The sequence below is a fragment of the Xenopus tropicalis genome, chromosome 9 (assembly GCF_000004195.4).
Source record: "Xenopus tropicalis strain Nigerian chromosome 9, UCB_Xtro_10.0, whole genome shotgun sequence".
Lineage (NCBI taxonomy): Eukaryota > Metazoa > Chordata > Amphibia > Anura > Pipidae > Xenopus > Xenopus tropicalis.
In genome coordinates this window covers 24600613-24615737 of record NC_030685.2, presented here as the reverse complement: position 1 = coordinate 24615737, position 15125 = coordinate 24600613, and the positions used below count along the sequence as shown (strand labels likewise).

At 38.7% G+C, this 15125-nt stretch overlaps 1 protein-coding gene across 1 annotated transcript in view; it reads left to right on the top strand.

Annotated features, from left to right (window-relative positions):
- The window catches only part of dnah3 (dynein axonemal heavy chain 3), a 189556-nt gene that overhangs the window by 59620 nt on the left and 114811 nt on the right, over positions 1 to 15125 (top strand). The window contains exons 17-19 of the mRNA XM_012971313.3: positions 1327 to 1471; positions 9148 to 9359; positions 12103 to 12194. Of these exons, the coding sequence (XP_012826767.2) occupies positions 1327 to 1471; positions 9148 to 9359; positions 12103 to 12194 (449 nt within the window). The remainder of the gene's footprint in view (positions 1 to 1326; positions 1472 to 9147; positions 9360 to 12102; positions 12195 to 15125) is intronic.

The following is a 15125-nucleotide window of genomic DNA, read 5'->3' as shown; positions in this document are numbered from 1 at the left end:
AACGTGCATATTTTGGACCGAGAGGACAGATGGTTTGAAAGAGGTGTGAAAGAGGCCATTTATGCCAACCTGGAAAAACCATCCCTGAACAGAGGAGGGGGCCTGAGACACCGCTTGTCACCAACATACAATGGCGCGTTGACATCCTTACCCCGGCAGTTTCACAACAGTTCACACTTCCAGTCATGTACTTTGAAGGATTAACACCTTCATCAATGAGAATCTTGGTACCATTGTGATTGGATCATACCTTCTTACACCTGTCAGTTTCAGCTAACACCTAACTGAACAAGTTCAATGGAACCATTGTGATTGGATGTCTGTGACTCTACTACCATCAAGAGTTTAAATACCGGGGAATTCCCTACCAGTCATTTGAACTGAAGAAGCCACTCGGATGAGTGGTGAAACGTTTTCAAGAAAAACTCAGAAAAGTCCAGTTGTTTTAGACTTAATTCTACTAGATACTGTATATATAATATACTGTATATATAGAATAAAATGGCATGATATAAAGCTGATTAGTAATTAATACAGGTAATTACTGAAATGTAATGCAGCCCTGTAGCATCAGCTTATATGACAGGCCAACCTTAATTTTTACACAACAAAATTATTATTAGACTGAGAAAGAGAATCTAAAGTTATATCCCACTGATAGGTCCTGAATATATAGACAATTAATCAACAAGTTGGTCAGTGAGACAAACAACCATTTATTGGCTCAATTTACAATAAAACATTTCAGATTTTTTTTTTTACAAACATACTATACCAAACGACAGACAGGTGTTACCCTTACTCCGCCCTCCTAACATGTTTCGCACCATTGGGTGCTTCATCAGAGGAAGTCACTGGGAGACACCTGTTTGTTGTTTGTAAATTTTTTCCTGAAATGTTTTATTGTAAATTGAACCAATAAATGGTTGTTTGTCTCACTGATCAACTGATGAAAATGTTTCCGGGGTGGGGGGTGGGGTGTGACGCGATGAATTCGCGCTCATCTGTGCCTTTATACATCTGGACCGGTGGTTGGGGACCCCTGCACTATATAATACAACTGCTCTGCATAGGAAAAATGTCTCCCATGTTGCCATTTTCTTCTAAATATGGCACAGCTTATCCATCGATATCATTTCTTCCAGTAGCTCAGGCCATAAATTCTCCAAATCAGCTTGATAAAAACAACCTTTAAATGGTACATTAATTCTGCACTGTATTTTGAGGCAGGTGCCTTTGTGATTTTGTTCTTTTAGTGAGCTTTATAATTCTTTTTAGGAAAGCATAAAATATCTGACTTGGTAACAGAATCTTTATTTTTGTTAGGCCATCAATGTAGAAGAGGAGCTTCTTGAGTGGGAGAAAAGTCAGTTTCCTTTGTTGCAGACCGCAATGCTTAATAAGGTCCCCTTTGAGCAACTGTGGATAACGGCTTACAATTTCCATTGTAAATCTGAGGAATGGATGAACGGTAAGTAAACTGTTTTCCATTGTTTCCAGAATTGTGATGGATGAGTAGAGGGCGGGCAGTTTAGTTTACGGAGGAAGAGAAAAATTACAGGTTTTGTTTAGAGCTAGATGTTATTAAAAAAGTGCTGGTCAAACTAGAACACACCTGAGTATGCCCCCAGTTAAGACTCAATTTGAGGGTTCTGGCAGATGCCATAGACCAGGGGTCCCCAACCTTTCTTACTCGTGAACCACAGTCAAATGTAAATAGACTTGGAGAGCAACACAAGCACCATAAAAGTTCATGGAGGAGCCAAATAAGGGCTAAGATTGGCTATTAGGGGCCTCTATGCACACTGTCAGTTTACAGGGGGCTTTATTTGGCAGTAAATCTTGTTTTTATTCAACCAAAACTTGCCACCAAGTCAGGAATTCAAAAATAACTCCCTGGTTTGGGGCACTGAGAGCAACATCCAAGGGGTTGGTGAGCAACATGTTCCTCCTGAGCCACTGGTTGGGGATCACTACCGTAGACAGGCACTATAGAGTTGGTAGGGGGCTTTTTGGGCCTCTGTGTAGTTGAAATGCCAGGCACTCCCTTGTCATTGACACCCCCTCCCCCCCGTGCAATGACATTGCGCATGTCCGCGGTGGGGGGGGGGAGGGAAGGGTGCAGGGTCAAGAAGGTGGCCGATTGGGCTGTCTTGCCTATTTTGAAGCTCAGTCCAGACCAACCCCAGTTCACAGTCTTTCATCGTTATGTCCTTACAAAGCCTGGCTCCCATTTGTGGTCACAAATTGGACCATTGTGTATGTCCGTGCCATTGGCATATTGAAACAAATAGAGGGCTGGCTGTGAAAATGAGAACTTGGGTGAGAAATCAGAACAATGAATGGCTGCACTGTGAAATCTCTTTTTTTATGCTTCACGATCTTGGTTCACGTAGGATAATTGCAGTAAAGCCACAGCTAATACAGCCAAGTGCCAAGTTACTGACTTGTACTAATGAAAAGATTAAATACTGGTGGCTGGTTACTGATATGTGGCATTATGTTTGATTGCTAGGGTGGAAAAGAGAAGGTTTGGAACAGAAATATATTGAAAGGGAAAGGGAAGGTATTGATAATCACATGTGGTATGGAAAGATATTGGTAATTGTTGCTGGTAATGTTTGGATGGTTGGGCATAAAAACAGGTTGGGTTAAGGTAAGTTAATGCAGGAATACATTATGAATGAGAATAAGATTTTGGACCTCATTTATTCTTAGTGGCACAGTGCCAGGCACAAAAACACAAACATAATTCTATAATGCCTTTACTTCTGTTTAGTGCAAAAAGACACAGTAAGGGTTGCCCAGGTCAGGATTGGCAATCTGTAGATTCTGGAAAATGCCAGAGGGGCTGGAAAATGCTTGTAGTCCTGTGGGGACTGTTTGGGTCTCTGTGTGTGTGAAGTGCCAGGGCCTATTTTGAAGCCTATTTCATACCTCATCCGTTTTATACCGGCCAACTATTGAATCCACATCCTGCATAGCTAATTAGCCAATCATTTAGATGCATACTGCAGACTGAACTGATGCACAGCCATGCCGCATGCATTTAAATTGATTGTTAATTAACTCTGCAAGATGTGGATTCAATATGTGGTCAGTATTAAAGGGGTGAGGTGGCAGTGCTAGACACAGGAGAGCCTTGTGCCTGCTCTGGTTGCTCTAGGTTATTTTACCTTGACCATGTATTAGGAATTCGAAAGTTTGAAGTTGCCAATTGCATTTGCAGTAGGATTCTGGGAAAATACACTGCAGGACTGCACCATTTTTTGAGCTTTGCATGTAGACCCCACTGGTAAATAAAGCTCATGAGTAAAAAATATGATCTTGAAAAAAAATTAATAAATAATAATATTAAAATCTTTAAAGTATTTAAATTTATGATTACATTTGACAGGAGTTACTGAACATTCCCAGCTAAATAAGAGGCAGTAATGATCTCTTATTGTAAATAAATGACAGCAGCATTAAAAGTATTGACTGACGGCAAAGAGAATAGTAATCAGGCAAAGGGAAGTCATGTAGGGAAGCCCCGGGCTGCCTTAATTCCACTTTCTTTAATGTGCTTCAGGCATTTGTGGCACCTTACCAGATGCATCTATACCACAGATAATTTTGAATAGAGGAAAGGGAAATAGAAGGGTGGCACATATGTATGTAGGTAACAAGAACACAACAAAAATAATATAATTAAGAATAATTATGTTTCTTTTATTTTTCTACAAATGATCAGTAAACCATATTAGTATGTGTTATTATGCATATGCTGTCCTATTGAGCTGCATGTTTGTACAGTACTAGTTCAAAGTGGGCATTTACAAAAGATCATATTTTTTTTCAAAATCCATATTTTTTTGCGCAAAAATACAATTTTGTCATAGAATAAAACCCACAATTTTTTTGCCATTTATTATGCGTCAAAACTGCGACAAATCCAAATGAAAATACACACCATCTAAAAGCTGTTAAGATCATGAAGAAGTCAATGGCAGCTGTTCATTTTACAACTGGAAGATCTCTCTCTAGATAGGTATTAGAGGTTTTCCGGTGTATTTTGACATTTAAATTTGTGCAACAATATGTGTTTTTCTAGTTTTGTTTTCATTCATGCTTTTTGTAAAAGGCTGTTTTAATCAATCACTTGCCATTTGTGGTACAGGTATGGGATCCCTTATCCGGAAACCCGTTATCCAGAAAGTTCAGAATTACGGAAAGGCCATCTTCTATAGACTCCATTATAAGCATAGGCGGACGGTGATTTTTTTGTTTGGAGAGGCTAAAATGTTGCGTATCTATATGCAATGACAGTTACCCCACTCATACAGAAAAGCATTTTTTACATGCGTTTTCCTGCGCTGGTTCTTGCATGTGTTTCGGCGCAGGGGAACACAAAAAGAAACGCAGGCCTGTATTTCCTATATGACTGTAGTCACTGTGGCACAGGCAAGCGTGAAATGTAGGTGGAATGCAACTTGCTGTGTTAGGAGCTTCCCTGTGCCACACAGAGTACAGCCTAATAGGGTATATAGGCCTGCATTTCTTCCTGTGCTGAAACACATGAAAGAGCTAGCACAGGGAAATGCAGGGAAAAACACTGTAAGAGCCGTGAACAATTTTTAAAAAATGTTGTCACACACATACATTGACAACTTTAAAATACTGAGGTAAAAATGCAGTTTGGAGCAGTAAGGGTGACAGAAAAAAAACATTCAGTTTTTGGTAAAGACAAAAAGGAACACCAAGAGCCCCAATAGTGTAATATGTTTTTACAAGGAGTAGTGGTAGAGTAAACAAATTAATACTCACAAGCCAGGGTTACCAATAGGCAACCACTGTATAGGCAGGTGGGGAGATTATCCTGACCCCACTCAGGAATAAGAAGTCGCTCTCTGTAGAAGGAAGAAAAATGGGGATGACACCCCTCCACTCGGGGTGGACTCGGTATAATGATAAGACTCCTCCAGGCAGATACCAACAAAAGTGGTAATTTTCAATAATAGTTTATTCACAACAATATTGCAACGCGTTTCGCAGGCTTTTCCTGCTTCATCAGGCAATGTAATAGGAGCAAAAAAAAACAACAGTGTCTTTGCATAAACACACCAGGAGCCTCTGTTCATTTTTTGGTGGCATTGGTCCTACAGCTGAATTTTTTTTTTTTTAACTTTTTTCAGTTCCATAACGCTGTCTCTCTAAGAACACTCAATATGAGTTCATATTTCTAGCACCCCAAATCCTTTATCACTCCCTATCATTTCCTAGAAAGATTAATCATAAAAAAAAACTATTCCTCTTCAGACAGGGGTGTTTCTGGGGTCTATGCTGCCCTGAGGCAGCCTTTCAGATGCCGTCTCCCTCGCAGAGGTGTGAAGAGGGGGCCACATTGCTAGTACTGAGTTGAAAATGCCATTTAAAATCTGAATTTCAGTTCTTAAAGCTACCAGGAGCGGCTTTTTGCTGCCCATAGTAACTTGCAGGCTTATGGCAGGGGCGCCCCTGTCTTCAGAATATTCAGCTATTGCTGATCTGCAACTGCTTTCAGTCTTTTACCGCCATTGGCATTGGTCTGATATCTAGTGGGCTCTCATAGTTAATATCACAAGCATCAGGAATGTGTATCAATTGACTTCTTATTGCCAGTAGAAAGAAACTGATTTTTCCTGTGATAGTTGCTTTCAGCTGCCATAGACATCTCAGTTCCACTAACTGTGGCAGGGACAATCCAGGCAGGCAATTTCATAGCTGGTATTAAAAGGTAAATGTAGCCACTGAAAAAGTAACGGCTCTCAAGCTGCCCCGCGCAGCTTGCCTGGCCGGGACATCGGTATGTAGGTTAAGTGACTTGTCCAAGGTCACAAGGTGCACCTAGGGTGGAATCGAACCCGAGTCACAGTGGATCACCACACTGAAGGCCGATTCCCTAACCACTAGGCTATCTGAGTCCTCCCACTTGTAGGAGGATCTTTTCGTTCTGTTGTCTTAGATATGACAGTTGGTGCGTCCTAACTGTGTGAAGGAAACATGCAGGGTTAAAGCCGGCTGCTTTCAGCAAGACCTGTATGAGTAGGGGGACTGTTACATAAGTAAGGGGGACTGTAAATAAGTAGAGAGAATGAATCTGGAAACTGTGCTGCACTATTCATAACATAAAAATAGGCACAACATCTATTTGAAAAGTGTTTGATCTGAAAGCAGGTGCTTGTATGGCTATCCAAGCTGGAGCCAATAAAGCCCTATGTGGGTTATATGAGAGACTTTCCATAGAAGGCTGGGTGGCCACTATTATATCATGTATGTTTCCTGCTTTATAAATGTGTATATTGACAGACATATTGGTAGATAGTTTAGAAGCAGGATGGGCAAACAGGGACAGAGCTGCCAATCAGTGGGAAGTGCCAGAACATAAGAGACTTTTATCAGGGCTGCCATCCGGAACTTTGGGGCCCCATACAAGTTATTTATATGGGTCCCCCCATGAACACAAGGATGGCACTGGGCAGTGAGTGACACATGGGGAATGGCATATGGGTGAAAAGCCTGTTATGACCGGCATTACATGAGGGATATATGGGGATAGGAGAGAGAGTGGGGTTAATAAATGAAAATAATGAAGAAGGCAGTAACTGACACATAGTGGTTGGATGTGAGTGGCATACAGGGAGAGGAGGTGGCACATGAAACACATGAAAGATCCAGCACAGGGAAACACTTGTCTGTAAGAGCCATGAACAATTTTGTTTTAAAATTTTGTCACACACATATGTTGACAACAGTAAAAATGCAGTTTGGAGCAGAAAAAAAAACATTCATGTTTGGTTGGCATTGGTCCTTTACAGCTGAATTTTTTTTTTAACTCCATAATGCTGTCTCTCTAAGAACACTTAATATGAGTTCATATTTCTAGCACCCCAATCCTTTATCACTCCCTATCATTTCCTAGAAAGGTTAATCTAGATAGCCCCAAAAGAATCAGTTTCCACCTCAGACGTAACTCTTGGATGTACTTCTAATTTATATGAGCTGAACATTAGATCTATTACAGCTATGTAAAACTTTGCCAGCACTCCTACAGTTCTGATATAGTACAAGACTATAAAAATAAATGATATATAAAGGAATATATGTGTGCTTATCTTACTAATAAGGTAAAGCAGCACCTTCTCCAGCTCTCTGCATTGCTTTCCCTCAGTAATTTCAGCTCCGTGTAGCCTCTGCTGGGCAGGCTAATGTTACACTGGGAAGAAAGGCAGAGAAGAGTAGCAGACTATGAGCAGAAACTAAGGAAGATTGTACTTAGCCTGAAAGGTGGAATACATTAAGGCTGGATTATTATTGCCTTATACTTGCACCCCTTCACATCACAACCCTCCTTTCCCCTGCTACTGATACGCTGATGTCTGATCTTAACCTGCAACCTCCCTCACGTTACGTTAGAAACATGTACAGCATTATATTATCCCTCAGTCTTTTTTTAAAACTAAACTTAAAGACTACCTTTTGGAGCACTCGCCCAGCACCTGATCTGGAAACTTGCACTTATATGGTAGTGTCACCCACTGTGACCTACAGCACTTCTATTTGCCTACTTGTGTCTGTAAGTTATCCTCCCATATAGATTGTAAGCTCTACGGGGCAGGGACTCCCATCCTCTTGTGTCTTTGACTCTTATCTTATTGCAACTATCTATCTTGTATTTATTTGTTTATTGTAATACTTTGTATTTATCTTAATAACCCCCTGTTTGTATTAATGTATTCTACTTTACAGCGCTGTGTACATAAGTAGCGCTTTATAAATAAAGATATACATACATTGTATTGCAAACAAGTTCAGGTTCATTTACCTGAACTTTTAGGTCTTTGGTTTGGACTTAGGTTTGGGGAGGCTTAGCCTCCCTAATCCTTCATTAAAATCCGCCTATGATTATAAGCAAATTATTCTAATATTTAAAAACGATTTCCTTTTTCTCTATAGTAATAAAACAGTACGTTGTATTTGATCCCAACTAAGGTATAATGAGTCCTTTTTGGAGGCAAAACAAGCCTATTGGGTTTATTCAAGGTATGGAAGATCCAAATTAAGGAAAGATCCCTTATCTGGATCCCATACCTTTATCTAGAAATCTCTGAATTATAGGAAGACCATCTCCCATAGACTTCATTTTAATCAAATAATTCAAAATTTTTTTGCAGCTGATTTCCCTTTTTTCTGTCTTAATAAAACCTTATACTCAATCCCAACTAACATACAATTAACCGTAGTTGGGGTAAAACAATCCTACTGGGTTTAATAGTTAAATGAGTTATAGCTGAATTACAGATCAGAAACACAGAAAGAACCCTTATCTGGAAAAGCCCAGGTCTTGAGCATTCTGGATAACAGGTCCCATACCTGTATAAGAAAAAATGAGTTTAGTCATGCTTTCAAAAACCTTCAAAATAAGAATGTTGATAAATAAGCCTCATAGTATAAACTGCCATAATGATTGTTCCAAATAGGAAGTACAGGTATGGAACCTGTTATATTGCAAATTTTTTTTTAATAATTTGATTAAAATGAAGTGTATGGGAGATGGGCTTCCCATAATTCAAAGCTTTCTAGATACAAGTATGGGATCCCTTATCCGGAAACCCATTATCCAGAAAGCACCAAATTACGGAAAGTCCATATCCATAGACTCCATTATGAGCAATTAATTCACATTTTTAACAATGATTTCCATTTTCTCTGTTATAATAAAACTGTAGCTTGTACCCAATCCTAACTAAGATATAATTCATCCTTATTGGAAGCAAAACAATCCTATTTGGTTAAATTAATATTTAAATTATTTTTTAGTAGACTTAAGGTATGGAGATCCAAATTACAGAAAGATCCCTTATCTGGAAAACCCCAGGTCCCAAGTATTTTGGATAATAGGTCCCATATCTGTACCTGTATGTAATCACATAGCCTGTAATGAAACAGTGCCCTCTGGTGATCAAATTTCAATAAAAAGAAGAATAAAGCTTTCTTGGCTTTCCCAAACTGTAAAATAAGAACTGATCGTCTCACTGTTTTTTTTAGTCCATAGCCAAGCCATATAATGCCAGTTTAATAGTTTGCCAGGCCTTGTTAGAAACTATCTCTGCTGTGTTCCTATAATAGGTGCCTTCCAAGATCTGAATGCAGAAGACATCACAGAAGAAGTCGGCAACATGTGGAGGAATATGTATAAACTTTCCAAAACATTTGCTGACATGGCTGGGCCCAAGCGAGTGGCAGAAAACATGAAGATCAAAATCGACAAGTTCAAAATGCATCTTCCTATTATCTCTGTAATCTGCAATCGTGGAATAAAGAAACGCCATTGGGAACAGGTATTTCTGACAAATCTTCTTGCTCTCTCTTCCACCATTAAAGTAGGATGCTGCTGATATCGGTCGACTCAACGATCGGGCCGGTTAAAAGATTTTGATCGGGCGCCATAGAAGGCACCTGAGCAAAATCTGTCTTCAGGGCTGAATCGGCAGAAGGAGGTAGAAATCCTATTGTTTCTACCTCCTTATCTGCCGTTTCAGTCCTGAACGGTTAGTGGCAGATTGTACGATCTTTCGTGCGACCGGTGGTCACACGAAAGATCTAAAATCGCCACGTGTGTGGCCACCTTAACACTCTTGTTCTCTGACGTGGACATCACAGCTTGCTGAGCCTGCCAGATGGATACCTCACAGATGGTACTTTGCTGGTTCATTTAGTTTAGAAAAGAGTATTGGCTTTCTGTTTTAATGTGAAATTTGGGACATTGGGGATCTATATTTGAATGTTTATATTTTCTACAGATGTATATTAAAGGGGTGGTTATCTCTTAGTACGTTATAAAATGGCCTATTCTTAAGAACTTTGCAATTGGTACTCATTATTTATTTTTAATAGTTTATGAATTATTTGCCATCCTCTTCTGCCTCTTTCCAATTTTCCCCAGCAGTCAAAAACTATTTCTATGTGAGGCTTCAATTTTTTTGTTATGTTACTTTGTATTGCTTATATTCCCATTCTGTCCCTCTACTATTCATCATCCAGTCTCTCATTCAAACAACTGCCTGGTTTCTAAGGTAAATAAGACCCTAACAACCAAATTGCTGCTGAAATACTAAACTGGAGAGCTAAAAAAAACTGTAAAACTAAATAAAAAAAAGACCAGTTGTCCAGTGTCTCAGAATAGCAATGTATACATCATACTGAAAGTTAATTTAAAGGTGAACAACCCCTTAAGGCTATATGAATGGGACTTAACTACTTTTAGTTATGCATTTCCCAATGAAATGGCTTCCTATATCTTGTTCAAAAGCAGCATTATCTTAGATTAGGATTTACTTTATAGAACATAATAAAGCACAATTTATAAGTCACAATTTATAACAGTGATATGGCAGTTAGAGCAGCAGGTGCAAAATTTGCCCCATATCTAGAAACCTATATCATTTTTCACCTATATCAAAATTCACCTTTGTTTGGCTGTTATGGGTTACTAGAGCTGATACTTTGTACTTTTTATTATATTACCAATCCTAGCAGGGTTATCAGGCAGACTAGATCAAGGTTATACAATTCCAGCCATGGTCTGACCACCAACAATTTGGGAAGGGAAGTATAATTAACAGTACAGCCAGAGGGAAGACCATGCAGACACATATTTACAACAGCACAACCATCAGATGTAATTACAATCATCAATATTACCTTAATCAGACTTGGCATAAAAAAAAACCTGTATAATTAATGTACAGCTTTTCTAAAGCCTAGTGTTAGTATTCCTCTGTTCCACTATTTGTATTCCACTCACTGTAGAAATAAAGTTCATTATATTGAATATTAATTAACACCACCATTGGAAGAATAAAGATTTTGCTTTAGAAGGTAGTCATATATTATTATTGTGCTATACATCATAGGTGGTCCAGTAAGAGCCCATTATAATTGCTTGCCTTGGCATAGACTACACATGGACACCACAGAAATTAGTGTTGAGAAAACTGAGCCAAGCAAAAAAATACATTTTGAACATTAATGCAATGTGCGGAGAAACAATGTTCTCTGTCCATGTTAATAAAGGGTATGTTGGCATTTAGTAACAGCTGGACTACTTCTAGCATGCTTCAACATATTATCAAGGGGTAAGACATGATGGGAGCTGTGGAACATGAGGGACGAATCCTAAAAGCAATTTGCTAAACATTCCCCCCAGCGCTCCAGGGCAAGGATCCTACACTGTAAATCCTGCTTGCCATAAATACATCAGGCTTACTGTTATTTATTAGTTTATCACAGGCGGCATTAGAGTGCAGACACATGGAACTACTAGTAGCAGCTACGTGTCATGGCTAAAAAATAAACAGTATTGAAACTTTAATGATAACTGCCTCTACATATTCTTTAGCAAAGGCAGTACTCAGTATTGTATATGGCAGGGTATTTTCTGGCATTTAGTAGCCGGGACAAGTAGCTGCTACTAAGTAGCTCCATGTGTTTTCGCCCTTAGGGGGAAGACACACAGAGCTACTAGTAGCAGCTACTTTTTCCATGGCTACCAAATGCCAGAAAATACCCTTCCATAGAGAATACTGAGAATTCCCTCCGCTAAAACACACGTAGAGACAATTATTAGTAAATAATCAGCATTGTCTTTTTTAGTAGCCACAACAAATAGCTGCTACTAGTAGCTCTGTGTGTCTTTGCCCTTATTGAACACTGAGCTTTAAGCAAGATAATCAATTTAGCACTTGTAGTCACCAAAGAATCCTCTTAGCATCTGTAATCAAGGGTTGCCTGTTATTGCAGAGTCTGGTAGATCTTAACAATAGCTTTAGATCTCCTTCAAATTTTGTCCTTCAGCTTAACTGTCTATAAGCCTATATACAGGGTGATGGGCTCCTATCTATTGCCTGCAGTCTTTGACATTAGGATTAAAATTAAAGTCTTAAATGAAATGAGAAAAAGTTACCAAATGTGCTTTTTATATTATCTATAGCATTTTATATGAGCAATTTTGTTGTGTGCATACATTTTAAATAAAGCAACCTTTACAAAGGCAATATAATGACGCATTTATTTTACCTTTAGATCAGTGATGTTGTGGGCTATGACATTACACCAGCTCCAGATACATCTCTCCTTAATATGTTGGAATATGGATTATCAAAATACATTGAAAGGTAAGAGCCCATTTTCTTTAACTCAAAGATGTAGCAATATACCAGCACGGGGCCAATGGACAATAACCCGACTCAAACAGTCCGTCATTTGCATTTTCAGCCAGTTTCAAGTAAAACAATAAAAGCAAAACTAATTGGTTGCTATGGGTTAAACCGCTCATTTTCAAATTTCCCCTTTGTTTGCCATATGTAGGTCTTTTATCAACACTGGGCACAAATCCATGTCAACCAGTCACATAGTTGCATTCATTGTTCTACCTGCAGCTGACTGAAAAAATCAAATCACTAATTGGTTGCTTTGGGTTACTGCCCACAGGCAAATTTGCCCAGTGTTAATAAATGTGCCACATTCTAAAATTGGGCCATCTCACGCTCATTCTCTCTCTCTCTCTAGTCAGGCACCACTGGGGTGTTGGATTGGCTGAGCCAATGCCTTTGGAGGTGGGCCCCAAAAGGCTTCATGCATTATCATTCAGTGCATTATGTGTAACTTACTGCTCAGTGTGACATTATAGCCTCATAGGAGGCAATAGATCCCATACTGGGTGACTGACTGACTGACGGCACATGGATTGAATTTTATTTTTTACCTTCCATGCAATTTTCAGTTAATTGTCTAGAAAAATGCTCCAATTTTCCTTTTTATAGACTTCCATGTGTGTGTAGGCAATTACCGATTGGAAATTTGCCATGTAAAGCCTGCATTTGCCTACAATGTATATCAGTTGGGCATGTCTCCCCCACCCAAATGGCATTATTTGTACTGCATATATCCCCTCTGTTTGCTAGTACCATCACATTTTCCTAAAGCAAATTACAGCTTTTACCCAGTGGCCATTTTTCCTCTGATACACAATCAGATATATTAAAATCTATCTATATATTAAACAGCATACATGCACAAAAACCTGTATTCAGCTGAGCTCAGGAGAGAAAGTTAGAAGAAAAAAATTGAAGCAGACAGTTAGAGAGTTTCTATGGGAACCGGCAATTATTATTATTATTAACATTTATTTATAAAGCGCCAACATATTCCGCAGCGCTGTACAATAAGTGAGTTTCATACATCGGACATACAGAGTAACATACAAAGCAATCAATAACCGATACAAGAGGTGAAGAGAGCCCTGCCCAAAAGAGCTTACAATCTACAACTTTAAATATAAACCAATGAAATCTAATGGGTGAAAATGGATTGGCTATTGGTGGCTTCGCCCATTTGTTCTAACCCTGAATACTTAGTCAGCCAGTGACTGACTGTGCAAAGTTTGGGAACCCTGACATAAATAGTGTGAGAAAAGCAGCATTTTAAATTTAAACCAAAAAAATTCAATAGGTGAAGTCTGATCGGCTGTTGGTAAAAGTGGTTGGGAAAAGTGAGGCGACAGAAAAATCAGAGACAAGTGAAACATGTGATGAAGAAACCACACAGCACATTGAGAAAAGTAAGAAAATAGAAAGCAGGAAAAAAATACATAAGGCTTTAAAAAACACAGAGGACAGTGAGAAATTGGAACACTCCACAAAGAAAAGAATGGGAGACAAATCTGCAATGACTCGCAGCACCTACAGTGGTTTGTCTGAGCAAGTGCTGCTTCATGAGAAACCAAGAAAAAACAGTAAAAAAGGTAAAAAGAAAAACTCACAGAGGCAAGAAAAGTAAGAAGGTAAAAAAATGCAAAAATCAGCAAAAAGAAAAAATGCCATAAAAAGAAAAGAAAACAAGTGAGATTTGCTAAGAATCTATGCACCAACTATGTGATCCCAAATAGGGGGTAGTATTGTAAGAAAGAACATAAGAAAATCAGTAAAAAGAAACAACTTCATAAAAAGAAAAGAAAATGGGTGAGATTTGCTAAGAATCTATGCACCTACTATGTGATCCCAAATAGGGATGAGACATGTAAGAAAGAACATAAGAAAATCAGTAAGAAGAAAAAACTTCATAAAAATCCCAAATAGGGGGGAGTCTTGTAAGAAAGAACATAAGAAAATCAGTAAAAAGAAAAAACTTCATAAAAAGAAAAGAAAACGGGTGAGATTTGCTAAGAATCTATGCACCTACTTTGTTGCCCACACCAAGTTTTTAAACCACACCCACTGAAAGTCATGCCCATGTTACCGCACTTACCTATAAGAGACTAGCAGATGAATTGAAGAGCTCAACCCTCTGTTAATATACCCATAAGGGTAATTTCAATTTAAGGTCACTAACTGGATCAACACTGGATACTGTGAGAGTGGGCGATTATTCCAGCATACAACATTGAGTCTCAGGAAGGTACTGAGTATGATATGCTGAACTATATATGTCTCATATGTTAACACTTGACACATGAGAAGTTTCAAGGACTGAATCGATATTATGCACATATGTGGATTAAATGGACACTTGTTAACACTTTATATACAAGAAGTTTCAAGGACTAATTTGTTATTATGCACATATGTGGTTCAAATGGACATATTGTTGAATTTGATCATGACATCACTAAGGAAGGGGAGGGTTTCTAATCTCCACCCACTTCACAACCTTTATAACTTTAACACTAATTGGTGCACCGTTAGCTTGAGAAAGGGCCTGGAGGGGCCCAAAATGTTGCTCTTTTTTGTATGTACTTGGGCGAATAAACACATTTTTACACAATCTTAGTGTGCTACTGGATTTTTTTGCTAAACTACAAGAGGCTGACTGCCCAAAAATAATGTCCTGCATCATACGGCACTGACCGGCCAACATTAAATGACACAGTTATGTCCAGCATCACAGGCACTGACCGCCAAATGTTAAATGGGAAAGTACTTCTAGCATTATATTGCACTGATTGGCCAACATTAAATGGGAAAGTAACTTCTAGCATCATATTACACTGACCAGCCAACATTAATTTGAACAGTTATACAGCTGATACATTATATAGCTTTAAGAAG